The 23,335-nt window shown below is 38.3% G+C and overlaps 1 protein-coding gene across 2 annotated transcripts in view; it reads right to left on the bottom strand.

Moving 5' to 3' along the window:
• The window catches only part of MACROD2 (mono-ADP ribosylhydrolase 2), a 2,095,255-nt gene that overhangs the window by 111,798 nt on the left and 1,960,122 nt on the right, over positions 1–23,335 (bottom strand). For both annotated transcript variants that reach the window (XR_004421812.1, XM_033094758.1), the window contains exons 12-13: positions 8,884–8,994; positions 4,168–4,236 (exon numbers count right to left, since the gene is read on the bottom strand). Coding sequence is in view for 1 of the 2 variants with exons in the window: in XM_033094758.1 (XP_032950649.1) it covers positions 4,168–4,236; positions 8,884–8,994 (180 nt within the window). In the remaining variant the exon portion in view is untranslated. The remainder of the gene's footprint in view (positions 1–4,167; positions 4,237–8,883; positions 8,995–23,335) is intronic.

Below are 23,335 nucleotides of genomic sequence, written 5' to 3'. Positions count from 1 at the left end.
ACCCCTTTTCTTTTGTTCTCTGAAGGCTGACTCTTGCTGTCTTTCTCCTTATACTACAGAAATTTTGACCTCTAGGAGGTCTTTAACTTAACTAAGGGTTAAAGATCCTTTGCCAGGTGGCATCCCACTTCATAAATACCAAACAGTACTGTCGAGACTCACACAGAGCTCTGTAGGACTACAAGCTCGGTGTTCATGCACCTGACTATGAATTGATTTTGCTTTTACTATTAATGAGCATATGATTTGGTCTAGTTGATTTCCAAATTAAAATTGGGTAATTAAATAATAAGACCGAAGATGTGTTTAAACAGCAGTTGTGTTTAAACAGCAGTTTTGTTTCCCCCAGTAAGGTGTGTTGGCCTTGGCTGTGAGGATGAACTATTACAAGTGTTGAGACAACTAGAACAGAGAGTTCTCCTTGAAGTAAGATGATTGACTGTATCTTAAATGATAATAACTTTGCATTCGTTTTAGCCAGAGTGCTTGATATTCCTAATGTGAATTTTATTCCTGTATTTGCACTACCTTTTATCTGATTGCCTCTATATTTGGTAACTTAAATAGCCTTAACATTTGCACTCCTGGGTTTGTTTTTAAGGATTTAAAGTGCAAGCCACCATTAAATCAATAAATAGAATATTTTTACCAGCAGAGGAAAAGATCTCTCAACAGATAAATGTATGTATTTTATAAATAACCTCAGCTCTTCTTATCAACCTACAGATAATTTCTCAGGCTAGTCTCACCTTTGAGTTCACTTCATTTCAGTCCTGGGTGCCACACCGGTGGTCAGCACCCTTCTGTGGGTGAATTACTCAACAGCACTCCTCCTCCTCACATCTCATCCTCTCAACTCAACTCCTGCTCATCCAAGGGCTGTAATGAGTCCCTGGGAACAGGTTGCTTCAGTCTGTAGCTCACAATCTAACTCAGAGACGTAAGCCAATCAGTGGCACCTCCCATCGTCAGCAGTGTGCACTGTTCGCAGTTATGTGGGGCAAATGGCCAATAAGCATCCATTCTAGGTACCCAGTGGGAAATATGTCCAGAACGCTTGAACAAAATTGCTGGCATAGAAGACACTTCCTCTTGAATTTTTTCAACTTTCACATACATGCTTTAATTTTTTAAAAAATCTTATCTCCCAAACCAAGTGACATTTGCCAGCTCACTGGTTGTTTGCTTGTTTTCAATCCTTGCACTCTAGAAGACACTAGTTTCCTAGTGGGAGCCAAAGTTATCATGATTGTAAAGCCAGTCAACCAAGAATCAAAGCTGGAAATAACTGATGAGTCTGAAATCTTTGGGAATGAGAGAGAGAGAGAGACCACTCCATTAGATTGGTTGTTCCAAGAAGAGGATACGAGGTCAGGATTAAAGAAGCCTGGACACAAAGGCCAGAGAGCAAGGGCTCCTTCAGGACCTTTGGTCAGCAAGCATGTTCTGTCATTTAAATTGGATAGTGTAATATGCATTTTTGTAAGTGATCGTATAACTGCAGAGTTCATAAACAGCCCAGTTGTCACCAAGGAGATATATTTCTGCATGAAACTAATAAGGGTGAATGTTTGAAATGAATGCTCAACACATATGACTGCCTTTTAACCTTAACTTGACCTCAATCTTGGAGGATTTCAATGGAAAATTCATTTCTTTTTCATTCTAAGCTTTGATCTATCAGTCAAGACAGCAATCCTGTAGCATTAGACCCTTCGTCTAAGCTTTCACTGATAATCAATTAAAAACAGTGGTGCATGCTATTTCACAAGGAAAAGGCAAAAATCATACAATATATTCTATTTTTAACTGAAACTGGATCACATGCTAGTGTGGATTTTAAAACACTTTCCTTTTCCCTTGATTAAGAGGCTAATGGATATTAACATTTTAGTTCAGTAAAATCCTTAAAACGTCACCTTTAGTCTTGTAAGGGAACTGCATTTGTGATATGTGGCAGAACTCATTGGGAGTTACCACCATTATAAGTTTAATATAGAAAAAAATCCTAAAAGCATTCTCAGCAATTGATACTGGCATGAGCAATTAATGGTGTGAGATCAAAAAAGCAATAACAGACGTCAAAAACTGTGTTTCTGTAAAGGTGTGGTATCTCCAAAACAAACAACCCAACAGGAAAAACCTCAGCCTGAAGCACTTAAATTAGAGTATCTTTCTTGTTTCTTAAACACTGTCATTCAACTTCATGATATTTAAAAAATTTTGTCACAGATAAATGATTGTAATGTCCAAAATTATTTACTTAAGGTGAACATCACTTTCTGTCTTTTCACGCTGAGTTGGTGAGGCTTATATCTATAAGATGACTTGAATTTCTTCTTATCAGAATCTATATGAATATGGGATATTATTTACATTTTTTAGATATACCAAATGGTTTCAAAACCAGTGATGTCAGAACACATATCTGAGTAGATGAAGGGAGGTGGTGCTAAGGATTCCTTTAAAAGGTGGAAATGAATAAGAAAAGGCCACCAAAAATAACAGTGTAGTAGATGCTGTATTGGGCCAACCAGATTCTGCTTCATGAATGAAGAACTTATTTTCCCAGCTGCAGGCAGCTCTTATTCATCTCAAACTTCCAGGATTACTTCAAGGGAAGAGTCACCTCCTCCAAGGCCACATCCCCTTCACAACGCAGCCAGGCTCAGGTAACTTACTACTTGGAGGTTTTAATAGCCTGACTCTCTTCCAAACTGAGACATCTCAAAAGGGTCATGCCATCGTGGCTTCTGTGGAGAATGCCTTGCAGTTCAACCTCTCCCTTTACCAAGTTGTATGTTCTTACTTTTCCTTTTCCAGGTGTTGATTCCAACAAGTCTCCTTAATAAGTGTCTGCTCCCTAATATCCATTGCACAGGCTGTCTTCTGAGGAGCCCAATTTGCACAGGTGCCAGGTGAACAGTTTGAGCAATTGACATGTATTATTGTATTCTGTGAGGTAAATACTATTGTTGTCCCCATTCTACAGAGGAGAAAACTGAAGCACAAGGAAGTGAGTTACTTGTTATTACTTGTTAACTCCTTGTTAACTAGTTGAATTACTTGTCAAAGATTACATAAATTTTAGTGGCAGAGTCAGGATTTAAGCCTCAGACACTGTGAACCCCAGAGTTCACAATCTTAGCAACTGCCCTTATTACAGGACATTTTGCTTACAAAAAAACATTTACCAGGCAACATGAAAGGAAATAAATGATGCAAATAGCTGAGTATTAAAATTTTAAGACCACTTTGACTTTTCCAAACATCAATTCAAAGAGTAACTGTTATCAATTGTCAAATATGAAACTATTTTCGTATTACTCCAAACTAAAGAAATGCATTCAGCATATTTATCCAAAAGTTCCAAGGAAATCACATGGTTTACCAAATGTCCATTTATACTAATACAACAATCTAATGTACCATTTACAGGAGGGTTTTTAGTAGTCACCAGTGACAGATATAAAATATTACCTTTTTGTGTGGGGACAGTTAATCAGGAGGGAAAGAAAAGAAAGGATTATTTATTTTCCTTTAGAATATATATATAGATATAGATATAGATATAGATATAGATATAGATATAGATATTTTTTTTAAGCTTATCATCTGCACATGAATGTCCCCACTATTTCTCCCTCAAATTTTCTTTCCTCTTTTTTTTTCCTTCTTGAAATACTTGGGTCAGCAACATTTTCTCATAGTAACTACCCAAAGAATGAGGAATGATGCTGTTGTCAAAGATTTATTTCTAAGGTTGACTTTTAAACATTGATTCTCTCTTATGTCTGGATGATGAAACTCCCTAGTAGCTGGTTTCCAAGTGCCACTCTTTTGAACTTATTCCTGATGAGAGACTGTAAACAGCAAAACTGCCTAATCTGGTGTTTCAAATAAATACCTTCTCTAAAAATAATTTTTCTGATCATTCTCGTTTCATAAAGTTACCTTTAAGAGGAAAACATGTAAATGTATGTATAAATTCTGAAAAGGGCAGATATGGAATAAAACAAAGTGGGTGAAATATTTGATTGTGTTGGAAATAGAGATGGTTAAAGAGAATTAGATAGATTTGCTCACTGCTTCATTTCTCCATATAAACAAATCCCAAATGGTCTCCTAAGAGATTTTCATTGTTAGATGTAGCAAGGAGACTCATACCTTCATCTTTACAGACTTCAATTGCCTCTTCTGAAGCAGGGCTGGGCACAGTAGCTGCATTGGCACCATCTATAAAGCAGAAAAGAGAAACACTGCCTCAGAGTTAACACTGTCAAGATGGAGCTTCCCTGCCCATCATGCCTCCTCCCCTCTCCACCACCGGACGTATGAGCCTGTTTCATGCTCTAATATACTGAACAGTTTTTGAAGGCACAGTGGTTTGTGATGCTCTTATAATTAATGGAGCAGCAAGCTTCAGCTAAGGCAGAGCCCAATGAACTACAAACTATTTTTTGGTGACGAATGCTATTTGTTGGTACTATTATACTTTGGCTTTTGCTTCTTCTCCATCTCTAAAAGAATGGTACATTATTTTTCTTAGTAACAGATTGTGAAAAAAGTATATTCTTGCAAGTTTCTACAAAGTGCTTTTCTGTGTGTGTTTTTAAAGTTTGGTTTTTCTTAGCACAGCACTTCTGCTCCATTATGCCAGGCTGTCAAACTGCAGGGAGCACATCTGATGACTGTCAGTGCTGAGGCCCAGGAGAAGGGGATCATTTGTAGAAAAGCACCAAAAGTCACCCAAGCACAGAGTGGGGAATAAGGAAATTGGAGGTCCCTGTCCCCCTTACAATAGCAATGAACCTCATTAGAGTTTATCTTTCTTTTCAGTATCATTGGTACCCCAGGGAATCCACTCATGTTTGGCCTCCAGAATAATAGATAATTAACTTACTAACATTAAAGTAGTAAATTTAAGGCATGCAGTATTATCAAAATCATTTGAAATGGTTAATATTTAACAACTGGAAAAAGTATATATATATATATATATATATATATATATATATATATATATATATATATATATATAATGTATACACATTTTAAGAAAGGAAAACTGTATTAAAATTGTAACACTCAATATATACCAATAACAAAAGAGGAATGTAAGTCACATTTGACTTCAGCAATTACAAGACGTGCTCAAAGTGTCCACACTTCTGATTACGGAGAACTACTGCTTGAGCAACATTGACCAAAGTGTCCATTTGTATACATTTTTTGGCACACCCAGTACATATACACGTGTGTGTGTGTTTTTCATGCAGTAGCAGAGTCATAGAACTAAAAATTCATACAAGCATGGCAATTAACACACATTTAAAGGCAAATCACATATTTTATACCATATCATTTGCCCATAATATATATTACTGTTACTTTTTGGTCATGTTTCTATTGAACAGAGAATAAAAATTTAGTGGGGATTAATTGGAGATGATGAATCACTTTTTTTTTTTGTTAAGTGACAATCTCCTATTTCATAAAAAACAAAAACAAAAACAAACTATTAACCTTCTTTTGATGTCATATCTTTACGTTTCTTTACTTCCCTTCATAGCAAAATTGCCTAAAATTGCTGCCTATGATTTTGTTCTATGCTTCCTCACTTTCAAGTTTCTCCATAACTCACTCCAATTGGCTTCAACACTCCTCCACGAATTCTCTTATCAAGGGTGACAATCACTCCCCCTTTGTCAAATCCAATGGTCATTTCTCTTTTCTTATGTAATTTTTCAGTAGCATTCCACAGAGTTTTTACTCTGTTCTTTCTGAAATATTTCATTGTGGCTGTTCCTTCTCCCCTGTTGCCATACATCTAGATGTCATTATTAAAATCATGTCATGGGCTCCATTGTTTTGTTTATTAACATGTTCTCTCTAGTGAATTTCATCCACTCTCATGATTTTAAATATCATTAATATTCCAGTAACTCTCAAACCTGCATCTCCGGTCCACACCTCTCCCTAGAAATCTGGACTCATATATCTAACTGGCTTCTTTACGTCCCATGAGCTTAAGAGTCCTCTCAAATTCACCATGGCCAAAACTGAAATATTATCTTTCTCAACAAAAACTGTGCCCTGCATAGTCTTCCAAATATTAGTAAGTGGCACTATCATCTCCACAGTTAATGATGCTAAGAACCTAGGACTTTTCCTAGATACCTCTTTCCCCCATTTTCCACTTTCAATCAATCAGCATGTGCTGTTGTCTCTATCTCCAGAACATAATACAAATCAGTCCATTTTTGCCTCCATTTCCAGAAACCCCCATCATTGTTTTCCTTTTTTAGCCTTCTAACTGGTCTCACTTTGGCTCTTTTAACCCATTTTCACTCACAGGCAAAGTGAGCTTATTAAAACACAGCTTATGTCTCTCCACTACTTAAAAACTCCCATTAGCTTCTCTTTGTAGTTCTAATAAAATCAAATCGTATATAGCCAGAAGTAATCTGGCCTATGATCTCTTACCAGATCTCACACCATGTTCCCCTAATCCATCATGCTGCAGTCACTAGGCCTTCTTTCTCCAACATGCTAATCCCAAACTGGACTAGAGGCATTTGCATTATCTGTTCCCTCCATTTGAATGTACTTTCACCATCTCATCACTTAGATCTCAATTTTAATTATCACTTCCCAAGGGAGTCATCCCTAATTCTAGCCAATGGAAAGTGGCTTTCTCAATATTCCTTCTACATTACCTCATTTCTCGGCAAGGCATTTATCTTACACGTTTTTTGTTTTTTTTTTCTCTATTTTTGCCTTTTGTTTATTTTTGGACCCCCACCTCCAACCAGAATATAACCTTCAGGGAAGCAGGGATATTATCTTTTTAGTTTACTGCTGTATCCCTGTGTCCAGAACAGTGCCTGGGTCACAGTAAAGCCATGATATGTATTTGTTAAATAACTGAGGAATATTACCTACAACTTTGATTTGATTTGATTATGATAGCAGTTAAAACTTCCAAATTATGTTGGTTTGAGATTGTGTTTTCTTCACAATATAGAAGAGGCTCGCAGTTATATAGTCAAAATTAAAGTTGGAAATTATATTGAATGAAAAGCATCTATTTTTATTTTGGAAGAATAACAGCAATAACCAGAACTACATCTTCCATTTCTCTGCACTTGGATTAGGGGGACTATGAAATGAGCAAAGTGGACTTAATACATGGTGATACCGGCCAGGATCACCAATGGAGCTTGCCATTTGGCTGCATGCCAGCCAGTGGGCTTGCTTAGAAGAGCAAGAGCCCCTCAGGTTTGCATTCAGGACTCTTCTTTACATTGAGAGGTACCCATATTGTAGTGATAACTCTATTGATCTAAGAGGTGTAGAAGACAGCTTACATTCTACCACTCTGTTAGAGGCAAGACAATCCCAAACTAAAAAAAAAACAAACACAAAACTGCCTCTTCTTAATTGATTGAGGGTAAAAGGACGGATAAGTAAAACAGAGGCAACTGTGTGTGCATGTATATATGAAAGTGTGCATGCATGAAGGTGTGTGTGTGTGTATGTGTGTGTATGTGTGTACTGGGATGGGAAAAAAATCTATGTCGATAAAGACAGTTTGGGACACAGCAATGAATGAATAAAACCTGTGAAACCTCAACGTTCAGAGAATGGCCTCAGCTGTCAGCAATTAGTTGATTAATATTTGTCAGCTCCAAACAATCAAAAGAGTGACAGCTTTTCATACAAGTCTCATCTTCCATGGAGCATAATGATGTGTGGGTAGGGAACGGGAGTGGGGGGTGGGTAACAACAGTTTGTTGTATCGGAATTTATTTCATTGCAAGTACTACATTTCAGTAAAGGAGCCAGATGACCCAGTAGCAGCTATGCAAGGTCTTTGCTGCCTTGCTTCAGTGCTTTCTTTGATTGGCCTTCTTCAGTTCCATCTTCCAGGTTAATAATAAAAGTTTCCTGTTCTCTAGCAAAAATTCCAAAGTTAATGTAAGGAAGTTTTCAGTCAAAAACTTATCATACTACCTGGGTTATTTCCCAGAGTTCAGCATAGGGCCTAGGATGTGCCTGGTACATATTAGAGCCCACTATTTCAAAAATGTCCCCCTACCTCCCAAGGGGCTCATCAGAACTGGGAGAATGACTTGTAAACCAAAGAGAAGAAGGATGTTTTTATTTGGGTGATTATGTTGATAGCTGCATAATTGTTCCTATCATTTTTAAAGGAGAACGTGACTGAGTACAAAAATGAGTAAAAGAGATGATAAATCGAAGGTGATGATCTCTTTTGAGTCTTAAGTGCTATTTTATTTTAAAAGGCTCAATTTATAATCCATAGCTGAGACTCTATGAACATTCAATTGACACATCTGTTTTTTAGTGAATAGAGGTGATGTCAGGGAGGCTTTGGATTTCACTTTAGCTCTGTGGGGGGGGGGGTAGTCAGCTCCGTGACATCATCTCCTACAACATACAAAGAAATAACCGGAAATATGACTCTTCAAAATTTAATGCAAACCAGTAAAGAACACTCCATTCATTGTGGAAGGAAAGTCTCTTACTTATTTCTTTAAAACATTTTTCATTTTATTTTTTTCCCTCCAAAAATATTCTGCTCGTTTTGACCTGCCCTCAGTCAGTCAAGCTCTAATTTGGCACTTCCAAGTTCTGCCTGCCACTCTCAGAGCATTACTAAGCAAACTGTTATGACAGGGAAGAAAAACAAAATTGGTGAATGAGACATGACAATGTACCCTTTTGATTGGAAGCCCTGTCACTCATAGTTAATCACGGTGGTAGCTTCCGCAAGGAGACCTGAATGAACACTGAAGTTAACCTAGTAAAAAGTATAAGCAATTTCAGAAAATAGCACTGAGTAAAGTCATTGTTCACCTCTGCGGATGAGGCCTAGGAGACTCCTCAAAAGAAATCTGAGCCCACCTGCTTCTTGGCTCTGCCCTTCCATTTCTTCCGCACTTTGTTTTTCCTCTGGACTGTTCTCATCTTTCAAGAAAACCACAGAGGAAAAAAAAAATTACATCAAGTCAATTTATGAAACATCTCTTTATGGCTAATATGCAGCACTGAAATTAATTGTAACCAATGTAGCATGACTCCCCATAAAGTAATGCAGAGAGATGAATCAGAGGCATGAAACAGAAAAATTACCTATATAAATAGGTGCATTTATACTTGTTCCTTCTCACATGATTTGTTTGATGAAATGTTGAACTGCAGTAAACAAAATTCACTCAGCAATTCTAGCAACATCTCTCTTCTTGCACAGCATTTCTCAAAATGCAATATAAATTTTAATTCCCATCTTTTCTCCCTTGACTCAAGCAATATGCACTGTGTAAGATAACTTGGTTGATTAAGTTTCTATGACCTTTATTTTCCTCTTTGATAAATGTTGCAAAAAATATCTATTTTTACTTAATTTATACATCAAACATATCTATACTATTAAACATTTTGTCTTGAACAAATTATGCTGGTCAAGTTTACACAATTGTACATAAATCCTTGGAAAATAAATAACTGGGCAGGAAAATGGCACTTATATACAAAAACTAGCTAAAATTTTCTTTTGGCTTAAAATGTATAATACATATCTGTGGATTTATGTTTAAAAAAATCAACTTTTCAAAGGCAAATAAGAGCATGCTTTTATAACTCATGACTGGGAGGCTTTCCAAATCTCTTTTTGTTGGGAAATTTGTTTTAAATGATAAATTTATATAAAGAAACAGAAACAAAATATAAAACATGTAGTTAAAGTACAGAAAACAGGGAAGCAGTGTTACTAGCATATATTACTGTGGGTTAAAGATGGCCACATATTCTTTGTCTCTCAGAAAGTGGATTCTCTCTCTCATTTCCTTGAATCAGTACTGGTTCTGTGATTTGTCTAGACCAACAAAATGTGGAAGTGATGTTCTGGGCCCTCCAAGCCAAGGACACAGAAGACTAGTAGCTTCCACTTCTCTCTATGGGAAGCCAGCCACCAACTGTAAAGGCACTCAGGATAGCCTACTGAATGGAGAGAGGAACATGGAGGGAGAGAAGGGCCATGTGGCAGAGCACTGAGGGGCCAAACGTGGATGAAGCCTTCCCTTACTTTTCAAACTATCCCAGATTCCAGTTGAATGCAGCCAAATGAGGACCTCAGCTAAAGCCAATAGGAGCAGAAGATGGCCCAGCTGAGCCCTTTCAAAATTCCTTACGCACAGCCTGGCTCAGATCACTTAACAGTGTTTTGCTTGAGTGCTTTGACCCACTATCTGCTCTCTGTACCATTTCTTAATCTAGCGGCAAGAGGATGGCAAGTCCTCCCCAGAGAAGGACTCAACTACTAAAGCTAAAAAAAACAAAACAAAAAACAGCCTCAGAAGCAATAGGGAAACATTTCCCCAAACATCTCTGAAAAACAACCTATTGAAGAGAGTTGCAGATGGAAAAACATTCAGAATTGGCATGGATGAAAGAAAAAGTTTATAATAAAAGGACAAGAGTAAACAAATAAATAAAAAAGAGTAACACTCAATTGGGGAAGGAATACTATCAATGAGTACATAAGTATGGATAGAATTCCCACTGCCCTGTACTACACCATTTGTCATGGGGGACTTTATTGTGTACACAGTATAACTTTTTCTTCTTTATGTTGTTTTTCACTATAAAATATACGATCTTTGTAAATATTGATGTACATGTTTCCACATTTTTTCTATGCATGTATTAACTTTTAATATGAGAACCTGAGGCAGCTCTGTAGCTACCTAAATCGTACGTTGTCTCAGTGGCATTTTTACAAGTACCACATGATGATCTGACATTTTCTCTCTTCCAGTTCTCTGAGTAGGTGATGGCATTGACTTTTGCTCTAGGAAGGAAATAGCCACCACTGCTGCTCTTGCTCCCTTACCAAGGCTAAGTTGGTGCACAGCATGCGTCAAAAACATAGGTCAGTATTTCCCCTTTTCCTCTCACCAAGTATACTCAGAGTCAGTCAAGAAAAATCTGCCAGTTTTTCCATCTCTCCCAACACACAGACCTTTTAATAGTGATTTCACAATAGGGAGTCTGCAGTGACAGGCTGCCTTTAAAATTAGTCTGGTTACCACATCTCCTCCAAATTGGGGGCAAAACGTTTTCTTGTGAAGAGAGGAAGATAAGAAAGGAAAAAGAAACGATTAAGTCATGGGCAGTTCTAAATGCATGAGAAGTAAATTCATGGTCAGACCCTAGAGTCCAGCTTTATAATAATAAAAACCAGTCTGGCTGGCTTCCTAATCTACTATTACTGGCTTTGTACCTTTATCCACAAGTATGATGTCCCACTCCCTAATGGGGCTACCCGAGTGACATGCTCTTGTTTTCTATTTTGAGTCCTGTCTGCACAGTGTTCTAGTTACCGTACTTCTGCCTTTGGGAAGCAAACTCAAGAAACATTAGCATGCATTGTAGAAGAATGTTGGATTTGTCATTTGAGTAACATGTACTCAAATGAAAAGTTCAAGTATACACGTACTGTTTTCATCAATTTCCAAAAACATGCATTCTCAAATCCACCAGGGGGAACCAGTGTAGAAGCCTTGCTTTCAAAGCCCAGTTTATGCATTCTTGGGCAATTAGATTAACATTCATTTCACTCTCTTCTAGAAGGATAGTTTGGCTGGCTTATAACTTTCCATTCATTTTAAATGCCTCAAATGGGTGAGTTCTTAGTGAAACAGTAGGCTTCTACTGGTAGGAAGAAAAAATCCCATCACACAGTTATCCTTAAATATTTGATAAGGACAAGCTTTCTTTTAATCAGCCTTGTCTTTCTAGCTATCTTCACAGGAAACACATAAACAATAAAAGTTAAGTAAAGAGGAGATCTAAACTTGTGTCTTTTAGAAGGGATTTAAAAGGCTTATAATAAACGTTAAGAAATATAAGGAAGTGGCACGGTATTTTGTTAGTTTTAAAAAAATGTCACACAGAAGCTAAATTCTCTTAGCTAATACACCTAAAGGTCACACATTTACTTCAAATAATAAATTACATAGCATTCATGTGGAGTGTCACACAATGTTTTACTTTCCCATGCCCAAAAGCACAGTAAACATGTGAGAATTCTAGTAATTGCATCATTTTTGTTTCTCCAGTATTAGTGCCCTGATCCTCACTGTTTCAACCCATATATATTGAGCATAAACTATGTGCAAGATATTTCAGAAATTTTATAGAAATAAAAATGAGACTCCTGCTGCAAAATTGATTCATATAAGTGAAAGATATGCACTATTGGTTGGATGATGATAAGAATGTGTTTAATTCTATATGAGAGTTTTAAAGGGGCAAAATCTCAATGTCATGGCCACAAATTACTTTTCTGATATCTGTGGTTCCTTTTGTGAATTATGCGTGTGGATAGGAAGAGAAAGGGGAAGTAAATCAGAGCACATCCATCTCTGCTACTAGGGAAACAATCTGATGTGTGCTGCCTATTATTGCCATCTCTTATAAAGGTCCCAAGGTTTCTGGACATGGATAGAGCATAGACAATTCAAATATAGTGGTCTGTAGACAGGATTATAGATCATAATTCTTCAGTTCCCTGTAATGGGTTATATAACTCAGTGTACTCCAACTGCCGGAAGAGAATAATTGCCACCCTCTAGATGTTGAGCTTGACCCCAGTGACTTGATTTTGCTGATGAAATGTCAGTGGACATAATGTAAGTAAAGGGCTTAAATATGCTGCATAATTGGACTTGGTGCTGTGCTTCTGAAATTTGCTATGTTAAAAAATGCCCCTTAGAGTTGTTTTACAGACAAGATGGTGGAGAGGGGGCTGTGCCTGCCCCCTCTCACGACCACATCAAAATTATGACTAAACTACACAACAATCATTATTGAGAATCATCTGAAGTCTAGCTCTCCAGAAGGCCTACTATTAAGGATATACGAAAGAAGCCACTTGGAAATTGGTAGGAGGTGTGGAGAGGCAGAATGGGATTTCACCACACCCATGTGTGACCGTTAAAAATTGGGATGGATATGTCAGTTGTGGAGGTCCCCCTCCTGAGGAGTAAGGGGTCCCAGCCCCACATCAGGCTCTAGCCCAAGGTTCTAGGGCCAGGAAGAGAAATTCCCACAAATTCTAGATGTGAAAAACAACAGAGATTGTGGCTGAGTGAGATGGAGGATGGCTGGTGTCCCACGTGTTCCCCTTAAAGGGCCATTGTACAGACTTGCTCACTGATGAACTCACTCACTCTGAGCTCCAGCACTGGACAGCAGCTTGAAAGAACCAGGGACATACAGAGAGAAACTGAATTGTCAGACTTCAGGGTGAAGTCTGGAGAGACAGCTTTCTCCCAGACAGAAATGCTGGGAGAATCCATTGATTCTCTGTTGGGCCCTTCCCCTGCCCAGTGTGCAGATGCAGGTGGCCACCATTTCTGAGTCTCCTTCAATCTAGCTAACACTGTTCACCCTGCCCTGGTGATTCCCTGAGATCCTGCCCCACCCAACTTGCAGACTTACCCATTTCCAGTGGATTTTCTATACAAATGGCTTGTCTTAGCTCATGCTCCAGACTTAAAAAAATCTCTCTAAGGTTTACAACCCCCCCCAAAACAGCATTTGGCTTCATTGTATCCCATGCCTCTTGCTGAGGAGCCACCACCCCAGCACTTGTGCTAGCTGGCCTCAGTTCCTGGCTTAGCCTCTGGAGTTTCTTTGAAGCCCAGCATGGGTAGTGGCCATCTGTGGACTGCCTTGTGGCTCATGCCAGGTGGCCCCAGGCAGGGTACAGGCCTCTGATGAAATCGGCTGATGGTGAGGCCCTTTGCAGGAGGCTCAGGGGCCAGCATGCCCAGTGACTGGCTTCAGTTGAACTGGAGTACCATCCAACTGCCTCCAAGGACCCAAAGGAGAGACTGGACAGGCACCAGTGCCCTGCTAAAGTGAATCTTGCTATATAGGGCCAGCCCCGGCAAACAGTCCCTCCACTGTAGTCATGGCCAGTCCTCACAACCAATCGGCCTGAGAGTCAATCCCTCCCATTGATATGCAAACAGCAACCAAGGCTCAAATACAGCAGGAGGACATACAACACACACAAGGGGCCCACCTGGAGCACCTACCTCAGATGATCAGAGATACTGTATAACATGGCACCACAGGACACATATTATTAGGTTGGTGCAAAAGTAATTGCAGTTTAGAAGTTTAAAAATAATTGCAAAAATCACAATTACTTTTGCAACAACCTAATACATAAGGCCGCTCTACTAAGACTAGGAAGCATAGTAGCCCTACCTAATACATAGAAACAAATACAGGGAGGCAGCCAAAATTGGGAGATAAAGAAACATGTCCCAAACAAAAGAACAGAACAAATCTCCAGGAAAAGCACTAAACAAAATGGAGACAAACAATCTACTGGACATAGAGTTCCAAACACTGGTTATAAGGATGATCAATAATATCAGGAAGAACTTCAACAAAGAGATAGGAAACATAAAAATGGAGATAAAAAAATGAAAAAGAACAAGTCAGAAATGAAAAATACCATAACTGAAATGAAAAATAGATTAGAGGGAACTGAAAGCAGATTAGATGAAGCAGTGGATCGAATCAGTAATTTATAAGACAAGATACTAGAAAACACCCAATCGAAACAGCAAAAAGAAAAAATAATCCAAAGAAATGAGGATAGTGTAAGGGGTCGCTGGGAAAACATCAAGGATAACAACATTTGCATCATAGGAGTGCCAAATGGAGAAGAGAGGGACCAAGGAATCGAAAACCTATTTGAAGAAATAATGATGGAAAACTTCCCTACCCTGATGAAGGAAAGACATATAAGCCCAGGAAGCATGGAGAGTCCCAAACAAGATGGACCCAAAGAGGTCCACACCAAGACACATCATAATGAAAATGCTCAAGGTTAAAGACTAAGATAATCTTAAAATCAACAAGAGAAAAGCAGTTAGTTACCTACAAGGAAGGTCTCAGAAGACACTCAGCTGATTTCTCAACAGAAACTTTGAGGCCCGAAGGGATTGACATGAAATATTCGAAGTGATGAAAAGTTAGGACCTAAGATCAAGGTTACTCTATTCAGCAAAGCTGTCATATAGAATTGAAGGACAGATGAAGAGCTTCCCAGACAAGAAAAAGCTAAAGGAGTTCATTACCACCAGACCAGTATTACAAGGAATCTTAGAGGGACGTCTTTAAGACAAAAAACAAAACAAAACAAAAACCAACAACAACAAAAAAAACATAAAAATATGAATAACAAAATGTCAATGACTACATTTCTACATTTTTATTAATGATTGTTTTAAATGTAAATGGATTAAATGTTCCAATAAAAAACATAGGGTGGGTGAATGGATAAGAAAAAAAGACCTTACATATGCTGCCTACAAAAGACTTACTTGAGATTAAAAGACATACACAGACTGAAAGTAAAGAGATGCAAAAGATATTTAATGAAAATGGAAACAAATAACAACAAAGACAAAAACAACAATAACAACAACAAAACAATGGAGTAGCAATACTTATATCTGACAAAATGACTTTCAAACAAAGGCTATAACAAGAGACAAAGGACTCAAAATCCTACTTCTGAGTATTTATCTGAAGAAATCCAAAACATGACTTCAAAAGGACATATGCATCCATACTTGTATGTTCATTGCAGCATCATTTACAAAAGCCACAATATGGAGGCAACCTGGTTATCTATCAAGGGGTGAGTGGATAAGGAAAAGAGATGGTAAATATGTACAATGAAATATTGCTTGGCCATGGAAGGGAATGGGTTCTTGCCATCTGTGGCAGCATGGATGGATGTGCTGAGTGTAGCATGTCAGACAGATGCAAGGTGATTTCACTTATATGTGGAGTCTAAAGAACAAAACAGAAATAAACTCATAGATACAGAGAACATTTTGTTGGTTGCCAGATGGGAGGTGGATTGGGGAGGTGAGTGAAAAAGGTGAAGACATTAAGGAGTACAAATTAGTTGTTACAAAGTAGTCATGGGGATGCAAGGTATACAATTGGCATACATACGGAATATAGTCAATAATATTGTAATAACTATGTATGGTGTCAGATGGGTACTAGATTTATTGAGGTGATCAGTTCGTAGGTGTTGTAAATGTCTAGTCACCTTGTAGTACACCTGAAACTAAATATAATATTGTATGTCAGCTGAAAAATAATATTTAAAAAACCCCCACTACACTACATATCTGGTGGTGGCAGTTACAGTTATAGTTTTGCAAACAAGTGAGTTATAAGTAGAGAACTTTAATAAATGTACAATTTATTTTAAAAAAAAGTGTAAAGAAAAAAAAAAAGAAAAGTAATGTCCCTTAGCACTGGTTTAAAGAGGATGAGAGATTTGGAACAGAGTTGAATCCAAGCCATAGTCTGGAGCAAAGCCCAAGCAATTCACAGCTTGAACTGCCCAGTTGAGCACAACCTACATCAGCTGAGCCACAGTCAACCTGCAAGCCTATGATCACATGGACACACATTTTTGTTGTAAGGTACTGCATTCTGGGGTGATTTGTCACAGGGTATCATTGTGATAATAGCTGATTAATAAAATGGTATAATAATTTTTCTCAGCTCAGGAAGGCTCAATGACTTTTTTTAAGTTAGTACTCTTAATTTATTAAGAATTTAATGTTTAATTGTGTATTTTACTACCTACCTACATATTTATCTCATACATTCCGAAACTCTCTAGAAGATACACATTTGAAAAATAAATTTAGTTCATACAAGGGAAAAATGCTCTCAAAGAGTAGGTACTGCTATGAATGATGTTTATATTTCATTTAATAGAGCCCGGTAAGCAGCAAGATAATACTAATTAGTACCAGCTAACATTTATTGCATATTGGCTATGTTCTGCTCAGTGTCTAAGTGTTTCACATAGATTATCAAATTTAATTCACATAACAAGTCAATAATGATGTAGGCATTATTATTATCCACATTCCAAGATATGGAAACCGAGATCCAGAGATGTTAAATAATTTGCCTAAGATCCCACAGCAGGCAAGTGACAGCAGCAGGGTTTCAACCCAGTCAACTGATGCCCACTACCGCCTCATTGGAAAAGCAACTAATATTTGTGTCTGGTTCAGATATTTAAATTATACATCAGTAAAAATGTGGGAAAATGGTAGCTGAAGAACTAAGCTATAATCTTATACAGATTAACACAGATTAACACAGAACACTAAGGGCATGGAGAATTGGGCTCTTCTGACATTTATGTCAAGTGAGTGCAATGTTATAACTCCAGACTTGTTTTTTTAAATGTTAAAGATATTTTTATTATGGTATAATTTTAAACAGAAAGTTACAACAATACAAGGAATTTCCTGTTTTTCTGAACTATTTGAGAGAAAGTTGGGGTCATAATCACTATCTAGACACCTCCATCAACCCTGAATACTGTAGTGTGTATTTTCTTCAGACAAGGACATTCTCTTCCAGAACCAAAATGCAACCATCAAGATGAGGAGATTAACATTAATGACATTCATACTGTCTAAACCACAGACGACATTCAAGTTTTGCCAATTTTCCGATAATGTATTTCATAGCAATCGAGGATCACACATTGCATTTAGTTGTCTCTTCAATCTCCTTCAATCTGAGACAGCCATGCCTGTCCAATCCTGGCCCAGCTCTGCACTGGGTGATTACCACCTCCCCCACAACTTTCAATGTCAATGCCTACCTTGCTGTGGGGACAGAGTCCCAGAGAGCTGTTTCCAGCCTCTCCGCCTCCCGTGGGGAGGTGCTGGCTCGGGTAGTGAATGGCCATCAGCTGTGATTGGTTGGCCTTCAGCTGTAATCGGTTGGCCAATTGGCTACTGATGTAACTGCGGGGCTGCATTGATTGGTTGGTTGGTTGGTAGGCAGAGAAGTCAATGGCGGACTGCGGATGGTGTGGCTACTATTGCCTTCGTCTCTACCAGCCGCCAGAGAGAATATAGTGGTATGACTCCCCTACCTATGGCTCCGTGGGTGTTCCTTTTTGGCCTCACCATACCCTGCGTTCTTATGTGGGGAGCAGGACTAGAGACCCTGCAGGCCGCCCAGCACTACAAATGGCACAGCGAGCAGGGTCTCCAGCACAACACTTGCTTAACCCTTCTTAATGGCTTTAGGAAGAAAGGAAGAAAGAAAAAGGAAGAAGGAGGGAGGGAAGGAGGGAAGAAAGGTTAGTTCTTCCTAGGCACCAGGGCACTTACATACTTACACACCTCATACCGATTACCACGAATCCTACAATAGTTCTACTGAGTTAGACTTTTATCTACATTTTTACAGATGAAGAAATCAAGGTTGTAGGAGGTCAAGTAACTTCCCTGAAGTTCCACAATTAGTGTCAGAGATGGGACTTTAACTCAGGTCCAGATTATGCCAAAGCCTGAGGCCTCTCTTCCTTGCCTTGCAGATTCCTGTGACTTTTTCTGACACTTGAGAGCTAAGTTGTAAGTCCTCAGCTGTGAGATGCCCTTGCTCCTCCTGTGGTATCCTCAGCACCCAGCACAGTACCTGAAATCCATTAGAGGCTCCAAACACTTGCCAAAGGATTAAGGAGGAAATATCATTTCCCACTAAGCAGTAATCATTTTTTTGCTTGAACCATATTTTAGTTCTTGATGTAGAAAAGGCATGGTGTCTATCTGAGCCTCTGGTTGAACATCATTAAATGGTGGATTAGTTTTAAAATGTCACATCTCTTTGATCACACACAATGGTTCCTAAAAGTCAAATGTGTTGATGGGTAGGAAGCACAAGTAGTTAGAGTCCATCTGCTCTCACCACCCCCTGGTGCAGCCTCCGTCACTTCTCTCCTGGATTATGGCAATGTTTTCCAATGTGCTTTGCTGTCCTCTAAGTCTACTCCCAACCTAGAAGCCAGATGGTTTGCGTTAAAATGTAAGTCACATCATACCATTTCCTTGCTCAAATGCTCTAAACACCCAAAGGCAACAAGGCCTTGTATGCTGAAGATCCCTATTGTTTTCCTGCCCTGACTTCTTTCTGGTTTCCTCCCCACTCACTCTGCTCCAGACACAATGGCCTCTGTGCTATTCCTCCAGCACACTAGAGTCTCTTCTCTACAGGTCTTTGTCCTGCCCGACCCCTCTGCCGGAATGTGTTTCCCTCATGTTCTCAAGGTCTTTGCTCAAATGGCCCCTTTTCAATGAGGTATATGCTGAGCACTGCATTTAAAACCGTGGCATCTCCTCACTCCCGCACACTCCATCCTCCTTATTTTTATTTATTTTTTTCCAATCATCATCATTTTCTGATATATAATTTATGTCGGTATTGTATCCGTTGTTTATGTCTATCTGTCCTCATTTGATTGTAAACTCCTCCAAGGCAACAATCTTTGTTTGCTTCATTACCTGGTGTTTCCTAACTACCTAGAAGGAGCACATGGTAGGTGTTCAATAAACTTTTGTGAATTAATGAAATAGGCTGTTCCCTTATTTGGTCTTGCATGGCTAGTTCACAAATTAATCAGGAATAAAAGGAAAGTTATCTTCTATTCCTAGATTATCAGGAATATACTAATGGAATGTGTTACTTTGAAATATAGGGTTCATACAACATGTTGGGTAGACACAGAGCCCAAGCTTTTGTTACAGTGTACCTGTCACCACTTGGTGTTCTTACTGGAGCAGCTAACTAAGAGGAGGAATCCCTTCTCCAGGCCTGTGGAGATTTTCTGTGGACCTTGTTATAATACAGTTATCCAGACTGAAGACTTAGAACTTCATGGCAAGGTAGTAGTACATGTTTAGCCATTTCAGGGAAATAAACTCAGATGGTATTATAAGCATGCCCCATTCACAGACAGTTTGTAAGACCTACAGGTTAACCTTCAATTATAGACAGGGAAGACGACCATCTTGGTTCTCTCTCTTTCTAAGAATGTCCCCAAAGAGGAAATAATTGAACCTATTGTTTTTAAAGCATGTGTCTGTCAAGGGAGATCTAAATGTGACACATGTTCAAGGAAAGAAAACACATAAGACAGTAGCATGCAACTGTCCCTTTCATAGGTTTTGTATGTGGTACATAGAGTGCCAAGTGTTCAATAATGAACTCAACAGATATCTGCTGAAGGACTGAACTCTGGCTTTTCCACATTGAAGTATGACCTTGGCATACCAAAACTTGTGGCATATCTTGGCATAAAAATAGCACAAGGCAATGCACCACAGATCTACTTTCCATATCACACATACCCTCTTAATAGATAACATATGGTTCTCCCATATGGCATGATAATACAAATACTTTTACTCTGATATGGTTAGTTTTTAATCCAAGGATTTCCAAGTACTTTACAAACACTATTCATTAGCACAGTCATCCCTGGGAAGGTTGCAGCACCTCACAGAGATACAAAGCATCCTGCACACACTCAATAACCATTAAAGAATGACAATAATTAGAAATATACTAATGTGGCAATTTTTTTTAAAGATTAGGAAAGCAATAAGTGGGAATCAAGCAACTTTCCCAAAGACTTCCAATGAGTTTGTGGTATAACCAGGGCTAGAAATCAACTTATGCTGATACTAATGGTCATTCTGCTAGTTGACGTGGGCTGGTGAATTGACCATAGATTATACTGTTTTTCAGGTATGCACATAACCTGGAGTCTACACCATAAGTGGGAGAATTATGACCAGAATAAAGTTAGCATAATAGCGTTATAATGGGATTTCTTTGCTCTATCTTAAACACAACAACAATTGCACGCTATTCATTTTAAGCCGTAAGGTTAAATTTTCTTCTAAAAACTACATTTCTCTGTCATTTATGTTTCTGAATTGATATAATTGGTGTGCCTACACATTTGTTTAAAACAGGCATACATTGTGCTTTGTGCAGATGTTAAGTACAAAACTGGGAAGACGAAACACTGTTTTGCTTTTTTTTTTTTCGTTGAAAAATATAAAGTATATAAAGATGTTCTTTGAATAGAAGAATCATTGTATGAGAAAGCTCTTAGGTATCTTTGTCATCAATTAATGTTTGTTGAGTACCTACAATGTTTAAGATGATGGAGAGAGAACAAATTAGACTGTTCAGGAGACAAAAGCCTTTCCCTCTGGGAGTTGACAAAAGATAGATGGAGTAGTTTCATGAAATGTATCTACCTGCAGAAGGTGAAATTCAGGCTAGAGGCAACAATTATCTGCAGGAAAATATAAAATTTGATCATATGTATCTTTGAATAATTGTTGCGTATTTGAATTAAATGAGAAATATCCAAGTAAGTGCTTCAGTTGTCCACGTTGCTTTGTCCACATGAATCTTTGGGGAAAATCGCTGGTTAAAGACTTGCACGTGCTGAGTGCAGGTGTTCCTCAGGGTAGAACAATTCCATACACGTATGTTTGGAGTTGCAGGCAGCCCCGTGTTACTACATCACCAGGGAAGAAAAACCTTCCTTTTCATGTTTCTATCACTTTTCCCTCTTTACAACAGTTTGTTCCTTCAATGTTGAAACATGCTCTTTTAAGTGGTGAAAACAAAAAAATTAAGATTCTGATTTGAAATTTTGAAATTTAGGAGATAAGCAATGTATGGGTTTCCACAATGTAGTATAAACGTTTTATAAACATGTGTCCTCAAATTATAATCTTATACATGATAAAAATAGACAACCACTTATATCAACCATAAAAACAACAGTGCTGGCTAGGTCTTTTATCTCTCTTTAAAAATTGCAGAATTCTGGTAATAATTTCGTTCAACCACATGATTACTTAATAGCTATTTGATATTGCACCAGAATAAATTTCAACGTATTATTCCTTTTATTTCATGTGAAAATAATTTGTAAGGGCAGAAACCACACACCTTTAGCTAGAGAGAGTGCATGTTTTATTCATGTGGGGATTTAGGCCCAGAAAGCTGCCTTCCCTAGAACCCAGTGCTTTCCTTTTAGAAGAATAACTTGGAAGTAATTCTGTCTGGAGCAGCGGTTCTCAAACTTCTCTGTGCATCAATATCCCTTGGAGGGCTTGTTAAAATACAGATTGTGGGGTTCCTGTTCAGCAGAGCTGGATGAGGGCTGAGCATCTGAATTTCTAATAAGTTCCCAGGTGATGCTGATGCTGCAGGTCTCGGCACCATACTTTGAGAACCACTGGTCCAGGCACTAGAGTACCAACTGGTAAGAACACAAAGTATGATACGATTTATTTTCATTCATCATATATGGCTACAGATAGCCCATTTTTAGCTTCGTTAGTGTATTGTTCATTTTCCAACTTTTTCTGACTCTCAGTAGCTGAGTAATCCCTGAGACTACACTAATATTTTTTAGAAAGAAAAATGTTAGACTTTTTTTCATGAAATAAATCTGTAAAATTTACCTTTTAATTCATTGAAACTGTAATTAATTCACCTTATCTTAAAATGTATTCATCATTGAACAAAACTTTGAGGAGGTTTCCTTTGTTCTGGACACTGGGTGCTACAGACAGAGGAATAAAGGTGGGAGCCCATCCCCACCAGGAGCTCCCCTGGGAGACAACGAGTGTCATATAACCCAGGTTACATACAACAAACCCTGTGCAGGGAGAACTGTGGGAGCTCTTAGAAGAAACAGCCAATTCCAGTCCAGAGGGATCAGGGAAGCTTTCTCAGAAGAGGCACTGTCTCACCTGAGAACTTTACCATTGAACAAATATTTATTGAGCACCCAGTCTCTATCAGACTCTGTTTTAGCACTTTGCGACCCACTGTGATAGCAGCTAGCCCGGTGTGGCTATTGAGTACTTGAAGGGCAGAATGTCCAAATGGAAATGTTTTTTAAATGTCAAATGCATGTCACATTTTGAAGACAGCACTAAATAATGTAAAATATCTTATTAACAATTTTTATATTGATTCCAAGTGAAAATGACATTACTTTGGCTATACTGGGTTAAATAAAATATAGAATTAGAATTAATATCACCTGTTTTTCATACTTTTTTTAACACTGCTTCTCAAAAATTAAAAAATTCATATGTTTTTGTGACTCACATTTCATTTTTATTGAAGGGCATGGCTCTAGAGATAACTAGTAAGGAAAGGGGCTCTGGAGTTCAGTCTAGTGGAACAGGTAGATATTGTATCCAAAGCTCTCACATCCCTACCACCGTCCCTTGTCACTCATCTCTGATTTCTCTGCATTCTAGTGGCTTCTTCTCATGAACACTGTGGCACTCCACCTTAGGGATTTTTCTAGTCTCAACAGGATGCTTGTCCTGAGCAGCCA

The sequence above is a fragment of the Rhinolophus ferrumequinum genome, chromosome 23 (assembly GCF_004115265.2).
Source record: "Rhinolophus ferrumequinum isolate MPI-CBG mRhiFer1 chromosome 23, mRhiFer1_v1.p, whole genome shotgun sequence".
In the NCBI taxonomy this organism is placed as follows: Eukaryota; Metazoa; Chordata; class Mammalia; order Chiroptera; family Rhinolophidae; genus Rhinolophus; species Rhinolophus ferrumequinum.
Note: the sequence above shows the minus strand (reverse complement) of the source record. Positions and strands in the feature narration are given on the sequence as shown.